Below are 15,090 nucleotides of genomic sequence, written 5' to 3' on the forward strand. Positions count from 1 at the left end.
TGAGAGCGGAAGCGGCGCGCGGGGGGCGATGGGGGTTGTAGGCGGAAGTGCCGGTGCGGAATTTCGGTGCCGGGACGCCGCCGGGACCGGTCGTTCTGCTCCTCCCTCCGCCAGCGCTTCCTCGCCACGTTCCTGGGCTCAACCCTGCAGCAACGCTCCCACTCACAGCCCCCAGCCCCGCCGCGCCCGTCCCATTCAACCCCCCCCAACCCCAGCACCGGCACCGCGGCCACACCGGGGCCGGTCCCCGCTCTCGGTCCCCGGTGTTCCCGGACCGTGACACCGGAGCCACCCACCGGCATCACCCCCACGGTCCCAACACCACAGGACACCCCGGTCCGGTGCTCCCCTCGACCTCCGTGACCCCCCCCAAGCACCGGTACCGGTACCGGGGGCTGCCGGTGTCCCGGAGCCCGGTGCCGGTGTCCCCCCCGGTGTCCCCCCGGGTGTCCCCGGTCCAGCCCCTCCGAGGTTTTAACTAAATTCTTCTATTTTCATTTATTTCCATCACGCGCGACCCCCCCCCGGGACCGGGGGCGATCCCTGAACGGGGGTTCCAACCCCCCCCCCCAAAACCGGGAAACCCCCGAAAAACCGGGAGAAACACCCCAAAAACGGGACCCCGGGTGACGTCAGGGGAGGGGGACACCCCAAAAAGGGATCCCGGGGGTCCCTCGTGGGGGGGACACCCCAAAACCTTCACTCAGCAGGGAATGGGGAGCCTGGAAATGAGTCGGGGGTCCTTCAGAAATCCCGTCCGGCACCCGCGGGTGGGGCCAGGGACCCCCAAGGGACCCCCAAAAATTTGGGGAGCACCTTCAGTGAATGGGGGGGGAGGAATCAACGATGGGAGGGGGATCCTGGGGGTCTCCGCTGCCCCCTCCCCACCTGGGCGTGCTCAGTCTCACCCCCCCATCCCTAAAAAAAACCCAAAAAAATCCAAAAAAAAACCCAAAAAAATCAAAGCGAGAAGCCAAAAAAGCGCTGAAACCCCACCTGGGGGGATCCTTCATATCCGATGGGAACCCCCCGAATTTGGGGGGGTTTGGGGGGGTCTCAAGGGGTTAAATCAAGATGGGAGGGGAATCCCGGGGGTCTCCGCTGCCCCCTCCCCACCTGGGCATGCTCAAGACCCCCCAAAATAAAACCAAAAAACAAAAATACCCAAAAAAAAATCCAAAATCAAAGCGAGAAGAGACCGAAAAGGCGCTGAAACCCCACCCGGGGGGGATCCTTCACATCCGATGGGAACCCCCCGAATTTGGGGGAGGGTCTCGGATTGAGGGGGGCGTTCGGGGGTCTCAAGGGGGTAAATCAAGATGGGAGAGGGATCCCGGGGGTCTCCGCTGCCCCCTCCCCACCTGGGCGTGCTCAGCCTCACTCCCCACCCCTAAAAAAAACCCCAAAAAATCAAAAATCAAAGCGAGAAGAGACCGAAAAGGCGCTGAAACCCCACCCGGGGGGGATCCTTCACATCCGATGGGAACCCCCCGAATTTGGGGGAGGGTCTCGGATGGAGGGGGGCGTTTGGGGGTCTCAAGGGCGGAAATCAACGATGGGAGGGAAATCCCGGGGGTCTCCTCTGCCCCCTCCCCACCTGGGCGTGCTCAGCCTCAATCACCGCCCCTAAAAAAACCCCCAAAAAATCAAAAATCAAAGCGAGAAGAGACCGAAAAAGCGCTGAAACCCCACCCGGGGGGGATCCTTCGCATCCGATGGGAACCCCCGGAATTTGGGGGAGGGTCTCGGATGCAGGGGGGCGTTCGGGGGTCGCAAGGGGGTCCCCTACGTCCGCCGGGCATCGCTTTTGGCGAAGAGGCGGCTGTGCCAGTAGTCGGGGTTGTCGAAGGCGCAGTCCGACGCTTCCAGGCTCCGCAGCGCCTTCATGGCCGGGGCCCCGCGGCAGCGGCGGGGCCGCGCCACCGCCTCCATCTCCTCGTAGCCCTGCTCGGCCCCGCCGGGGGTCGCGGGGGTCTCGGCCGCTCTCATCTCGGTGTAGCCGTCGTGGCCCGGGGCTCCCGGCACGGCGCACAGCGAGCGGCTGAGCCGCGGTTGTTCGTTCATGTACTCGTAGTTTTCTTCCTCATCCTCCTCATCCTCCTGGCGGGGTCCCCCCGGCTGGGGGGCTCCCGGGGGTCCCCCCGGCTCGGGGCTCACCTCCATGTATTCGTAGCCGAGTTCTTCCAGCGAGGCCGGGCGGGGTTGGGGGGGTCCCCGGGATCCCCCCCGTTGTCGGTTCATGTATTCGTATTCTTCCTCCTCCTCCTCCTCTTCCTCCTCCGCCGGTGCCGGTACCGAGCCCGCGGCGGGGTCTGCCGGGGGTGGGGAGGGGGTCACGCACCGGGCAGGGGTCCCCAGGGGTGCCAGAGGGGTTTGGGGGGCTCGGCTGGGCTCAGAGCAGGGCGAAATGAGGAAAGAGCAGCCCCGGAATTACCGCAGAAACAGGGGGTGCACCCAACACCCCAAAAACGGGGTGGACCCCCACCCCAAAAACGGGGTGGACCCCCACCCCAAAAAACAGGGCATGGACCCCACCCCAAAAAACAAGGCATGGACCCCACCCCACAAACGGGGTGGACCCCCACCCCAAAAAGAGGGGATGGACCCCCCCAGAGACACATGAACCCCCCAAACTCTGCAGGATGGGACCCCCCCCAAAAACAGGGGATGGACCCCACCCCAAAAATAGGATGGACCGCCCCCAGAGCCACAAGAGACCCCAACCCAAAACCCTGGAGGGATGGGACCCCCAAAGGGACCCAAAAGACAGGGGGAGCCCCAAAACCCGACCCAATGGGATGGAAACCCCCTCCCCAAGACCCCCAGCCCCATTCCAGCCCCACAGGGACCCCCAGGACACGGGGAGCCCCAAAACCCGACCCAATGGGATGGAAACCCCCTCCCCAAGACCCCCAGCCCTATTCCAGCGGGATGAGACCCCCACAAGGACCCCCATGGACAGGGGGAGCCCCAAAATCCGATCCAATGGGATGGGAAAAGACCCCCAGCCCTGATCCAGCGGGATGAGACCCCCACAGGGACCCCCACGGGCAGGAGGAGCCCCAAAACCCGTTCAAATGAGATAGAGACCCCCCTCCCCAAGACCCCCACTGCCATCCCATCGCGATGGGACCCCCACAGGGACCCAAAAGACAGGGGGAGCCCCAAAACCCAACCCAATGGGATGGAAACCCCCTCCCCAAGACCCCCAGCCCCATTCCAGCGGGATGAGACCCCCACAGGGACCCCCATGGACAGGGGGAGCCCCAAAACCCGACCCAATGAGATGGAAACCCCCTCCCCAAGACCCCCAGCCCCATTCCAGCCCCACAGGGACCCCCAGGACAGGGGGAGCCCCAAAACCCGACCCAATGGGATGGAAACCCCCTCCCCAAGACCCCCAGCCCCATTCCAGCCCCACAGGGACCCCCAGGACACGGGGAGCCCCAAAACCCGACCCAATGGGATGGAAACCCCCTCCCCAAGACCCCCAGCCCCATTGCAGCCCCACAGGGACCCCCCGGACAGGGGGAGCCCCCACTCCCATCGCGATGGGACCCCCGGGTCCCCTCACCGCGGAGGGCGCAGGTGGGGGTCACGTATCCGTCGGGGTCCTCCTCGCTGCCCGGGGAGCCGGGCGGCGGCGGGGCCGGCGGGGCGCGGCTCTCCCGGTGCCCCGGGCCGGCGCCGTCCCCCCGCGGGCGGCGGCCGCGCCCGAGGCTCCCGGCCGGGCCGCCCCCCGCGCCCGGCTCCGGTTCCGAGCCGGCGCCGCGACCCTCGGACGACTCCGACACCGACCGGCCCAGCGAGTCCTGCCGGCCCCGCCGCGGCGGCCGCGAGCCCGCGGGCTGGGGGACACCCCGAGTTCACCGCGGGACCCCCAACCGGCCCCGGACCCCAACCGGCCCCGGGACCCCGAGTTCACCGCGGGACCCCGAGTTCACCGCGGGACCCCCAACCGGCCCCGGACCCCAACCGGCCCCGGACCCCAACCGGCCCCGGGACCCCAACCGGCCCCGGGACCCCGAGTTCACCGCGGGACCCCCAACCGGCCCCGGGACCCCAACCGGCCCCGGGACCCCAACCGGCCCCGGGACCCCAACCGGCCCCGGGACCCCGAACCTGTCCAGGGACCCCCAACCGGCCCCGGGACCCCAACCGGCCCCGGGACCCCGAGTTCACCGCGGGACCCCCAACCGGCCCCGGGACCCCCAACCGGCCCCGGGACCCCAACCGGCCCCGGGACCCCCAACCGGCCCCGGGACCCCAACCGGCCCCGGGACCCCGAACCTGTCCAGGGACCCCCAACCGGCCCCGGGACCCCAACCGGCCCCGGGACCCCGAGTTCACCGCGGGACCCCCAACCGGCCCCGGGACCCCAACCGGCCCCGGGACCCCAACCGGCTCCAGGACCCCGAACCCGCCCCGGGACCCCCAACCGGCCCCGGGACCCCCAACCGGCCCCGGGATCCCGAACCTGTCCAGGGACCCCCAACCGGCCCCGGGACCCCGAGTTCACCGCGGGACCCCCAACCGGCCCCGGGACCCCAACCGGCTCCAGGACCCCCAACCGGCCCCGGGACCCCGAACTGGTCATGGGACCCCGAACCCACCCTGGGACCCCCCAGCCTGAGGACAGCAGGGGGATGGTGAGGGGGGACACCCCAAACCTGCCCTGAGCCCCCCAGATCCCCCCGATCCCCCCGATCCCCCAGATCCCCCCGATCCCCCAGATCCCCCAGATCCCCCCGATCCCCCCGAGCCCCCCAGATCCCCCCAGATCCCCCCGATCCCCCCGATCCCCCCAGATCCCCCCGATCCCCCCAGATCCCCCCGATCCCCCCGATCCCCCCAGATCCCCCAGATCCCCCAGATCCCCCCGATCCCCCCGAGCCCCCCAGATCCCCCCGATCCCCCAGATCCCCCCGATCCCCCCGAGCCCCCCGAGCCCCCCGAGCCCCCCGTACCTGGCGGGGGCAGCCCAGGCCCGGCGGGTTCATGGGGATGTACCCGGCGGGGGCGCTCAGCAGGCTCGGGCTCTGCGGGGACAGGCGGGGACACGGGGCTGGCACCGCGGGGACATCGAGGGGACATCGAGGGGACATCGAGGGGACACGGGGATGGCACCGCGGGGACACCGGGACACCGCGGGGACACGGGGCTGGCACCGCGGGGACACCGCGGGGACATCGAGGGGACATCAAGGGGACACCATAGGGACATTATGGGGACACGGCAGGGACATCACAGGGGCACTATGGAGACATCACGGGGACACGGCGGGGCTGGCACCGAGGGGACACCCCCCCTTTCCCCCTTTCCCCCGATCCTGGATCCCCCCCGATCCCCCCAATTCCCCAATTCCCCAATCCCCCCCAATTCCCCAATCCCCCCCAATTCCCCAATCCCCCCCAATTCCCCAATTCCCCAATCCCCCCCAATTCCCCGATCCCCCAATTCCCCAATCCCCCCAATCCCCCCCAATCCCCCCAATCCCCCCCAATCCCCCCCAATTCTCCAATCCCCCCCGATCCCCCAATTCCCCAATCCCCCCCAATCCCCCAATCCTCCAATCCCCCAATTCCCCAATCCCCCCAATCCCCCCCAATTCCCCAATCCCCCCCAATCCCCCAATCCCCCAATCCCCCGATCCCCCAATCCCCCAATCCCCCAATTCCCCAATCCCCCCCAATCCCCCAATCCCCCGATCCCCCAATCCCCCGATCCCCCAATCCCCCGATCCCCCAATTCCCCAATCCCCCCAATTCCCCAATCCCCCAATCCCCCAATTCCCCAATCCCCCAATTCCCCAATCCCCCGATCCCCCAATTCCCCAATTCCCCAATTCCCCAATCCCTCCTTCCCTCCCTTTCCCCCTTCCCCGGACCCCCCCCAGCCCCCGCGGGGGTCCCGGGGGTCTCACCCGGCCGCAGCTGCCCCGCGGGCGCTGCGGGCACAGCCCGGGGCCGGCGAGGCCGAAGGCCGCGTCCAGCTCCTCCTCCTCCTCCTGCTCCTCGTCCTCCTCCTCCTCCAGCTCCAGCGTCTCCACCTCCTCCAGCTCCTTCTCGCTCAGGGTGGGGGGCTCGCCGGGGGGCGCGGCCCCGCTCTCCTGCGGGGATGGGGTCTGGGGGTCCTTGGGGGTCTGGGGTGGGGTCTGGGGGTCCCTGGGGGTCTGGGGTGGGGTTTGTGGGGTCTGGGATGGGGTCTGGGGGTCCTTGGGGGTCTGGGGTGGGGTCTGGGGGGGTCTGGGATGGGGTCTGGGGTGGGGTCTGGGGGGTCTGGGATGGGGTCTGGGGGTCCCTGGGGGTCTGGGGTGGGGTCTGGGGGGTCTGGGATGTGGTCTGGGGGGTCTGGGATGGGGTCTGGGGGGTCTGGGGTGGGGTCTGGGGGGTCTGGGATGGGGTCTGGGGGTCCTTGGGGGTCTGGGGTGGGGTCTGGGGGGGTCTGGGGGGTCTGGGGTGGGGTTTGTGGGGTCTGGGATGGGGTCTGGGGGGTCTGGGATGGGGTCTGGGGGTCCTTGGGGGTCTGGGGGGTCTGGGGTGGGGTCTGGGGGATCTGGGGTGGGGTCTGGGGGGGTCTGGGGGGTCTGGGGTGGGGTTTGTGGGGTCTGGGATGGGGTCTGGGGGGTCTGGGGGGTCTGGGGGGTCTGGGGGGTCTGGGATGGGGTTTGAGGGTGTTTGGGGGGGTCGGGGATGGGGTTTGGGGGGTCTGGGATGGGGTCTGGGATGTGGTCTGGGGGGTCTGGGGGGTCTGGGATGGGGTTTGAGGGTGTTTGGGGGGGTCTGGGATGGGGTCTGGGGGATCTGGGGTGGGGTCTGGGGGTCCTTGGGGGGGGTCGGGGATGGGGTTTGGGGGGTCTGGGGGGGTCGGGGATGGGATTTGGGGGGTCTGGGATGGGGTTTAGGGGGGGTTGGGGAGTTGGGGATGGGGTCTGGGGGTCCTTGGGGGGTCTGGGGGGCTCACTTTGATGATCAGGTAGCGTGGGGGTTTGGGGGGGTTTGGGGGGTTCTCGGGGGGGTTTGGGGGGTTCTGGGGGGGTTGGGGGTCTTTGGGGGGGTCTTGGGGGGGCTCTGGGGGGTCGGGGGTCTCACCTTGATGACCAGGTAGCGCGGGGGGTCGCGGGCCATGCGGGTGAACTCGTTGGCCAGCTCCTTGAAGGTGGGGCGGATGTTCTCATCGATCATCCAGCCTGGGGGGGACGGGGACACGGTCACAGTGGGGACACGGTCACACGTGGGGACACGGTCACACGTGGGGACACGGCCTGGGGTGGGGACACGGCCAGGAGCCACCCCGGGGACACGGTCACACGTGGGGACACGGTCACACGTGGGGACACGGCCTGGGGTGGGGACATGGCCCCGGGGACACGGTCACACGTGGGGACACGGTCACACGTGGGGACACGGCCAGGGGTGGGGACACGGCCTGGGGTGGGGACATGGCCCTGGGGACATGGTCACACGTGGGGACACGGCCAGGAGCCACCCTGGGGTGGGGACAGGGGTGAGGACAGGAGCAGGACCCTGTCCAGGGCTGGGGACAGCTCTGGGGACCCCTCCCCGCTCTGGGGACCCTCCCCACTCTGGGGACACCCCTGGGGACCCCTCCCCGCTCTGGGGACACCCCTGGGGACCCCTCCCCGCTCTGGGGACACCCCTGGGGACCCCTCCCCGCCCTGGGGACCCTGCCCAGCTCTGGGGACAGCTCTGGGGACCCCTCCCCGCTCTGGGGACCCTGCCCAGCTCTGGGGACAGCTCTGGGGACCCCTCCCCGCTCTGGGGACCCCTCCCCACTCTGGGGACAGCTCTGGGGACCCTCCCCGCTCTGGGGACCCTGCCCAGCTCTGGGGACAGCTCTGGGGACCCCTCCCCATTCTGGGGACACCCGTGGGGACCCCTCCCCGCTCTAGGGACCCCTCCCCACTCTGGGTACAGCTCTGGGGACCCCTCCCCACTCTGGGGACAGCTCTGGGGACCCCTCCCCGCCCTGGGGACACCCCTGAGGAACCTCCCCGCCCTGGGGACCCCTCCCCATTCTGGGGACACCCCTGAGGAACCTCCCCGCCCTGGGGACCCCTCCCCACTCTGGGGACACCCCTGGGGACCCTCCCCGCTCTGGGGACCCCTCCCCGCCCTGGGGACCCCCCGGCGCCAGCGGGGACCCCCGGCGCTCACATTTGACCATGACCATGTAGACGTCGATGGTGCAGATGTGCGGCTGCGAGAGCCGCTCGCCCTTCTCCAGCAGGTCCGGCACCTCGGCCAGGCGGATCCCGGCGTAGGGCTCGGCCCCGAAGGTCATCATCTCCCACAGCGTCACCCCTGCGGGACAGCGGGGACAGGGGGGACAGAGGGGACACCCCGTGAGCCACAGGGACACCCCATGAGCTATGGGGACACTGGGGACAGAGGGGACAGTGGGGACACAGGGGATGTACAGCTCAGTCCCGAAGGTCATCATCTCCCACAGCGTCACCCCTGCGGGACAGCGGGGACAGGGGGGACAGAGGGGACAGCCCGTGAGCCACAGGGACACCGGGGACAGCAGGGGACAGTGGGGACAGCCCATGAGCCATGGGGACAGCCTGTGAGCCATGGGGACACCGGGGACAGTGGGGACACAGGGGATGTAGGGCTCAGCTCTGAACATCATCATCTCCCACAGCGTCACCCCTGCGGGACAGAGGGGACAGGGGGGACAGAGGGGACAGCCCGTGAGCCACAGGGACACCCCGTGAGCCATGGGGACACTGGGGACAGAGGGGGACAGTGGGGACAGCCCGTGAGCCATGGGGACACCCCATGAGCCATGGGGACACCGGGGACAGTGGGGACACAGGGGATGTACAGCTCGGCCCCGAAGGTCATCATCTCCCACAGTGTCACCCCTGCGGGACAGAGGGGACAGGGGGGACAGAGGGGACAGCCCGTGAGCCACAGGGACACCGGGGACAGCAGGGGACAGTGGGGACACAGGGGATGTACAGCTCGGCCCTGAAGGTCACACAGCGTCACCCCTGTGGGGACAATGGGGACACCAGGGACAGCAGGGGACAGTGGGGACAGCCCATGAGCCATGGGGACAGCCCGTGAGCCATGGGGACACTGGGGACAGCAGGGGACAGTGGGGACACAGGGGATGTACAGCTCGGCCCTGAAGGTCACACAGCGTCACCCCTGTGGGGACAATGGGGACACCAGGGACAGCAGGGGACAGTGGGGACAGCCCATGAGCCATGGGGACAGCCCGTGAGCTATGGGGACACCGGGGACAGCAGGGGACAGTGGGGACACAGGGGATGTAGGGCTCAGCCCCAAAGGTCATCATCTCCCACAGCGTCACCCCTGGGGGACAGAGGGGACAGGGGGGACACCAGGGGACAGCTCGTGAGCCACGGGGACACCAGGGGACAGCGGGGACAGCAGGGACACCAGGGGAGAGTAGGGGACAGCAGGGACAGCCGGAGACACCAGGGGTACAGCAGGGGACATGGGAGGACACAGGGGGACAGCAGGGGGACATTGTGGACACTGGGGACAGTTGGGACACTGGGGGACAGAGGGGGACACAAGGGGACTTTGGGGACACTGGGGACCCTGGGGACAGCGGGCTGCTCACCGTAGCTCCAGACGTCGCTCTGGTGCGTGTACTTGCCGAAGTGGATGCTCTCCAACGCCATCCACTTGATGGGCGTCTGCGGGACAGGGGACACGGACACGGGGACAATGGGGACAATGTGGGGACATGGGGACAGTGGGGGACATGGGGACAACGTGGGGACAACGTGGGGACACAGGGACATGGGGATGTGAGGACAACACAGTGACATGGGTACAATGGGGGACATGGGGACATGGGGATATGGGGACACGGGGACACATGGACATGGGGACATGGACATGGGGACATGGGGACACGTGAACATGGGGACACGTGGACATGGGGACACGGGGACAATGTGGGGACATGGGGACAATGGGGGTATGGGGACATGGGGACACGTGGACACGTGGACATGGGGACATGGGGACAGGGGGACATGGGGACACATGGACATGGGGACACGGGGACATGGGGACACGTGGACATGGGGACATGGGGACAGGGGGACACGTGGACATGGCGACACGGGGACATGGCGACATGGGGACATGGGGACAATGGGGGTATGGGGACATGGGGACACAGGGACACGTGGACATGGGGACATGGACACGGGGACATGGGGACATGGGGATATGGGGACACGGGGACACGTGGACATGGGGACACGGGGACAATGTGGGGACATGGGGACAATGGGATGCCATTTGGGGTGACATGGGTGCCATTTATCTTTGTCCCCAATGCCATTTGTGCCATTCTCCCATGTCCCCGCTGCCATTCTCCGTGTCCCTGCTGCCACCCCCGTGTCCCCAATGCCATTTCCCATGTCCCCAGTGTCATCTCCCGTGTCCCCAGTGCCATTTTGCTGTCCCCAATGCCATTTATGCCATTTCCCGTGTCCCCGATGCCATTTGTGCCATTTCCCATGTCCCCAGTGCCATTTGTGCCATTTATTTTTGTCCCCAATGCCATTTGCCATATCCCCAATGCCATTTGTGCCATTTCCCGTGTCCCCGCTGCCATTTGTGCCATTTATCTGTCCCCAGTGCCATTTTGCCATATCCCCAATGCCAATTTTCCCGTGTCCCCGATGCCATTTGTGCCATTTCCCGTGTCCCCAATGCCATTTATGCCATTTCCCGTGTCCCAAATGCCATTTCCCGTGTCCCCAATGCCGTTTCCCGTGTCCCCAATGCCATTTGTGCCATTTCCCGTGTCCCCAGTGTCATTTCCCGTGTCCCCAGTGTCATTTCCCGTGTCCCCAATGCCGTTTCCCATGTCCCCAATGCCATTTTCCCATGTCCCCAATGCCATTTATGCCATTTCCCGTGTCCCCAATGCCATTTCCCATGTCCCCAATGCCATTTATGCCGTTTCCCGTGTCCCCAATGCCATTTGTGCCATTTCCCGTGTCCCCAGTGCCGTTTCCCGTGTCCCCAATGCCATTCTCCATGTCCCCAGTGCCATTTTGCTGTCCACGATGCCATTTGTGCCATTTCCCGTGTCCCCAATGCCATTTGTGCCATTTTGCTGTCCCCAATGCCATTTGCCATTTTCCCGTGCCCTGATGCCATTTCCCGTGTCCCCAGTGCCATTCTCCATGTCCCCAATGCCATTTTCCCATGTCCCCAGTGCCGTTTCCCGTGTCCCCGCTGCCATTTATGCCATTTCCTGTGTCCCCAATGCCATTTATGCCGTTTCCCGTGTCCCCAGTGTCATCTCCCGTGTCCCCAATGCCATTTGTGCCATTTTCCTGTGCCCTGATGCCATTTGTGTCGTTTATCGTGTCCCCAATGCCATTTCCCATGTCCCCAATGCCATTTGTGCCGTTTCCCATGTCCCCAGTGTTGTTTCCTGTGTCCCCAGTGTCATTTCCCGTGTCCCCAATGCCGTTTCCCGTGTCCCCAATGTCATTTCCCGTGTCCCCAATGCCATTTGTGCCATTTTCCCATGTCCCCAGTGCCAGTCTCCATGTCCCCAATGCCATTTTCCTGTGTCCCTGTTGCCATTTCCCGTGTCCCCAGTGTCATTTCCCGTGTCCCCAATGCCATTCTCCATGTCCCCAATGCCATTTTGCTGTCCCCAATGCCATTTATGTCATTTCCCGTGTCCCCAGTGCCATTTCCTGTGTCCCCAGTGCCATTTCCCGTGTCCCCAGTGTCATTTCCCGTGTCCCCAGTGCCATTTCCCGTGTCCCCAGTGCCATCTCCCGTGTCCCCAATGCCATTTGTGCCATTTCCCGTGTCCCCAGTGCCATTTCCCGTGTCCCCAATGCCATTTCCCATGTCCCCAATGCCATTTGTGCCATTTCCCGTGTCCCCAGTGCCGTTTCCCGTGTCCCCAATGCCATTTCCCGTGTCCCCAATGCCATTTTGCTGTCCCCAATGCCATTTATGCCATTTGTGCCATTTCCCATGTCCCCAGTGCCATTTCCCGTGTCCCCAACGCCGTTTCCCGTGTCCCCGCTGCCATTTCCCGTGTCCCCAGTGCCATTCTCCATGTCCCCAATGCCATTTTGCTGTCCCCAATGCCATTTGTGCCATTTCCCATGTCCCCAATGCCATTTCCCATGTCCCCAATGCCATTTGTGCCATTTCCCATGTCCCCAATGCCATTTTCCCGTGTCCCCAACGCCGTTTCCCGTGTCCCCAACGCCGTTTCCCGTGTCCCCGCGCGCCCACCTTGAGCTCGTTGTAGAAGTACTTCTTGTCGTCGGGGTAGAGCAGGTCGGCGATGCCGAAGTCGGCCACCTGCGCCTGGCTGGGCGACTTCAGCAGCACGTTGCGCGCCGCCAGGTTGCGGTGCACCATGCGGTGCTCCTCCAGGTAGTACATGCCCTGCGGCCGCAGCGGGTGGAAAAGGGGATTTTGGGGGGTTTGTCGATAAAATAATCGGTATTTGGGTATTAAAAAAAAATTATAAAAGATTGTGTTGTTGTATGTGTTGTTCTGGGGGATGGGGAGTGTTGTTTTAGGGGTGTAGAGGGGTATTATTTGCATTATTGTGGATTGCAAGTGTTGTGTTGGTTGTATTGTGTTGATAATTATGTATTGATGTATATATAATATAATATAATATAATATAATATAATATAATATAATATAATATAATATAATATTAAATATAATATAATATAAATCATAATCATAGAATAGAATAGAATAGAATCATATCATATCAATCATATCATATCATCATATCATATCATATCATATCATATCATATCATATATATATAAAACAATATAATATAATGTAATGCAGGTAAAACAAGTAATATAATATAATGGATTATATTATAGTACTTATTTTACCTACATTGCATTATGTTATATAACCATCATATAATTTAAAGTAATGTAATATAACATAATGTTATGTAGGTAAAATAAGTAATATAATCTATTATATTATGTTATATTATATTATTATATTAAATTTATAAAATAAGGAACCACCCCAACACCCTTCACCCTCAGCCTTGAGGACAGCAGGGATAGACAGGAGCCCCTCAAACCCTCATCCCCATTTAACCTCTTGGTTTTTGGGACAGAATGAATCAGCAGGATTCCCCCAAAACCCTTTTCTTTTTCAATTTTTAGGACCGAAGGAAGGCGAGGAGCGCCCCCAAACCCCTTCTCTCTCCATTTTTAGGACAGAAGGAAGTGAAGGATCCCCCCAAAACCCTTCATGCTCAGTATTTAAGCCCAAAGGAAGGCGAGAATCCCCCCAAGCCCTTCTCTCTCCATTTTTAGGACAGAAGGAAGCTGAGGATCCCCCCAACCCCTTCCCTCCCCGTTTCTGGGACCGAAGGAATGCACAGGAGCCCCCCAAGCCCTTCTCTCTCCATTTCTGGGACAGAAGGAATGCGAGAAGCCCCCCAAACCCTTCTCTCTCCATTTCTAGGACAGAAGGAAGCCGAGGATCCCCCCAACCCCTTCTCTCCCCGTTTCTGGGACAGAAGGAAGCCAAGGATCCCCCCAAACCCTTCTCTCTCCATTTCTAGGACAGAAGGAAGCCGAGGATCCCCCCAACCCCTTCTCTCCCCGTTTCTGGGACAGAAGGAAGCCAAGGATCCCCCCAAACCCTTCTCTCTCCATTTCTAGGACAGAAGGAAGCCAAGGATCCCCCCAAACCCTTCTCTCCCCGTTTCTAGGACAGAAGGAAGCCAAGGAGCCCCCCAACCCCTTCTCTCTCCATTTCTAGGACAGAAGGAAGCCGAGGATCCCCCCAACCCCTTCTCTCCCCGTTTCTGGGACAGAAGGAAGCCAAGGATCCCCCCAAACCCTTCTCTCCCCGTTTCTAGGACAGAAGGAAGCCGAGGATCCCCCCAACCCCTTCTCTCCCCGTTTCTGGGACCCAGAGGCGGCGAGGAGCCCCGGCACCGACCTTGGCCACCTGCACGCACCAGTTGAGCAGCAGCTGGGGCCCGATGCTGGCGCGGTTCTTGCGCACGTAGGCCAGCAGCGAGCCCAGCGGCAGCAGCTGCGTCACCAGCTGCAGCTGCGGGCCCGGGCAGATCCCCAGCAGGCGCACGATGTACGAGTGCTCCAGGCTGCCGATGGCCAGCATGTGCTGGGGACAGCGCCACGCCGGGTCACGGGGGTCACCGGGTCACCGGGGTCACCGGGGGTCCCCAAATCCCCCTGGCTCCCATGGGACAGCGCCACGCCGGGTCACGGGGGTCACCGGGTCACCGGGTCACCGGGGGTCCCCAAATCCCCCTGGCTCCCATGGGACAGCGTCACACCCGGGTCACCGGGGTCACTGGGGTGTCCCCAAATCCCCCTGGCTCCCATGGGACAGCGTCACACCCGGGGTCACCGGGGTCACCGGGTCACCGGGGTCACCGGGGTCACCGGGTGTCACTGGATGTCACCAGGTGTCCCCAGGGTGTCCCCAAATCCCCCTGGTTTCCATGGGACAGCGTCAGACCCGAGGGTCACTGGGTGTCACTGGGTGTCCCCAGGGTGTCCCCAGTGTCCCCAGAGCATCCCCAGTGGCCCCAGGGTGTCCCCAGGGTGTCCCCAAATCCCCCCGGCTTTGGGGGGACAGCGTCAGCCCCCCAGAGCTGCCCTGGAGCATCCCCAGACCCCCCGGCCCAAGGGGGACCCCCCCAAACCCCCCGGTTCCCCCGGACCCCCCAAACCCCCAGTGCCCCTGGACCCCCCAAACCCCCCGGTGCCCCCCCCCCGGTGCCCCCGGTGCCCGGCGCTCACGTCGGTGACGGCGTGGAAGGATTGCTGCCCGCTCCAGCCCTGGATCACCTTGATGCTGACCGGGATCTTGATGGAATCCCCGTCCGGGATCCAGATCCCCTGCGGGGCCGGAGCCACGGGGCGGTAACGGGAGCGGCGGGATTTGGGATGGGATTTGGGATGGGATTTATGGGATTTGGGATGGGATTTATGGGATTAGTGGGGTGGGATCCATGGGATCCATGGGGTGGATCCATGGGGTGAATCCATGGGGTGGGATTTAT

At 64.2% G+C, this 15,090-nt stretch overlaps 1 protein-coding gene across 1 annotated transcript in view; it reads right to left on the bottom strand.

The window, feature by feature from the left end:
- Nucleotides 1-889: 889 nt before the first annotated feature.
- The window catches only part of ERBB3 (erb-b2 receptor tyrosine kinase 3), a 32,759-nt gene continuing 18,558 nt past the window's right edge, over nucleotides 890-15,090 (bottom strand). The window contains exons 19-28 of the mRNA XM_085562851.1: nucleotides 14,828-14,926; nucleotides 13,998-14,183; nucleotides 12,291-12,446; nucleotides 9,622-9,697; nucleotides 8,178-8,324; nucleotides 7,092-7,189; nucleotides 5,924-6,109; nucleotides 4,968-5,039; nucleotides 3,575-3,848; nucleotides 890-2,312 (exon numbers count right to left, since the gene is read on the bottom strand). Coding sequence (XP_085418977.1) covers nucleotides 1,786-2,312; nucleotides 3,575-3,848; nucleotides 4,968-5,039; nucleotides 5,924-6,109; nucleotides 7,092-7,189; nucleotides 8,178-8,324; nucleotides 9,622-9,697; nucleotides 12,291-12,446; nucleotides 13,998-14,183; nucleotides 14,828-14,926 — 1,821 coding nt within the window. The 3' untranslated portion in view covers nucleotides 890-1,785. The remainder of the gene's footprint in view (nucleotides 2,313-3,574; nucleotides 3,849-4,967; nucleotides 5,040-5,923; nucleotides 6,110-7,091; nucleotides 7,190-8,177; nucleotides 8,325-9,621; nucleotides 9,698-12,290; nucleotides 12,447-13,997; nucleotides 14,184-14,827; nucleotides 14,927-15,090) is intronic.

This window comes from Lonchura striata, chromosome 29 (assembly GCF_050655825.1).
Source record: "Lonchura striata isolate lonStrDom1 chromosome 29, ASM5065582v1, whole genome shotgun sequence".
Taxonomy (NCBI): Eukaryota; Metazoa; Chordata; class Aves; order Passeriformes; family Estrildidae; genus Lonchura; species Lonchura striata.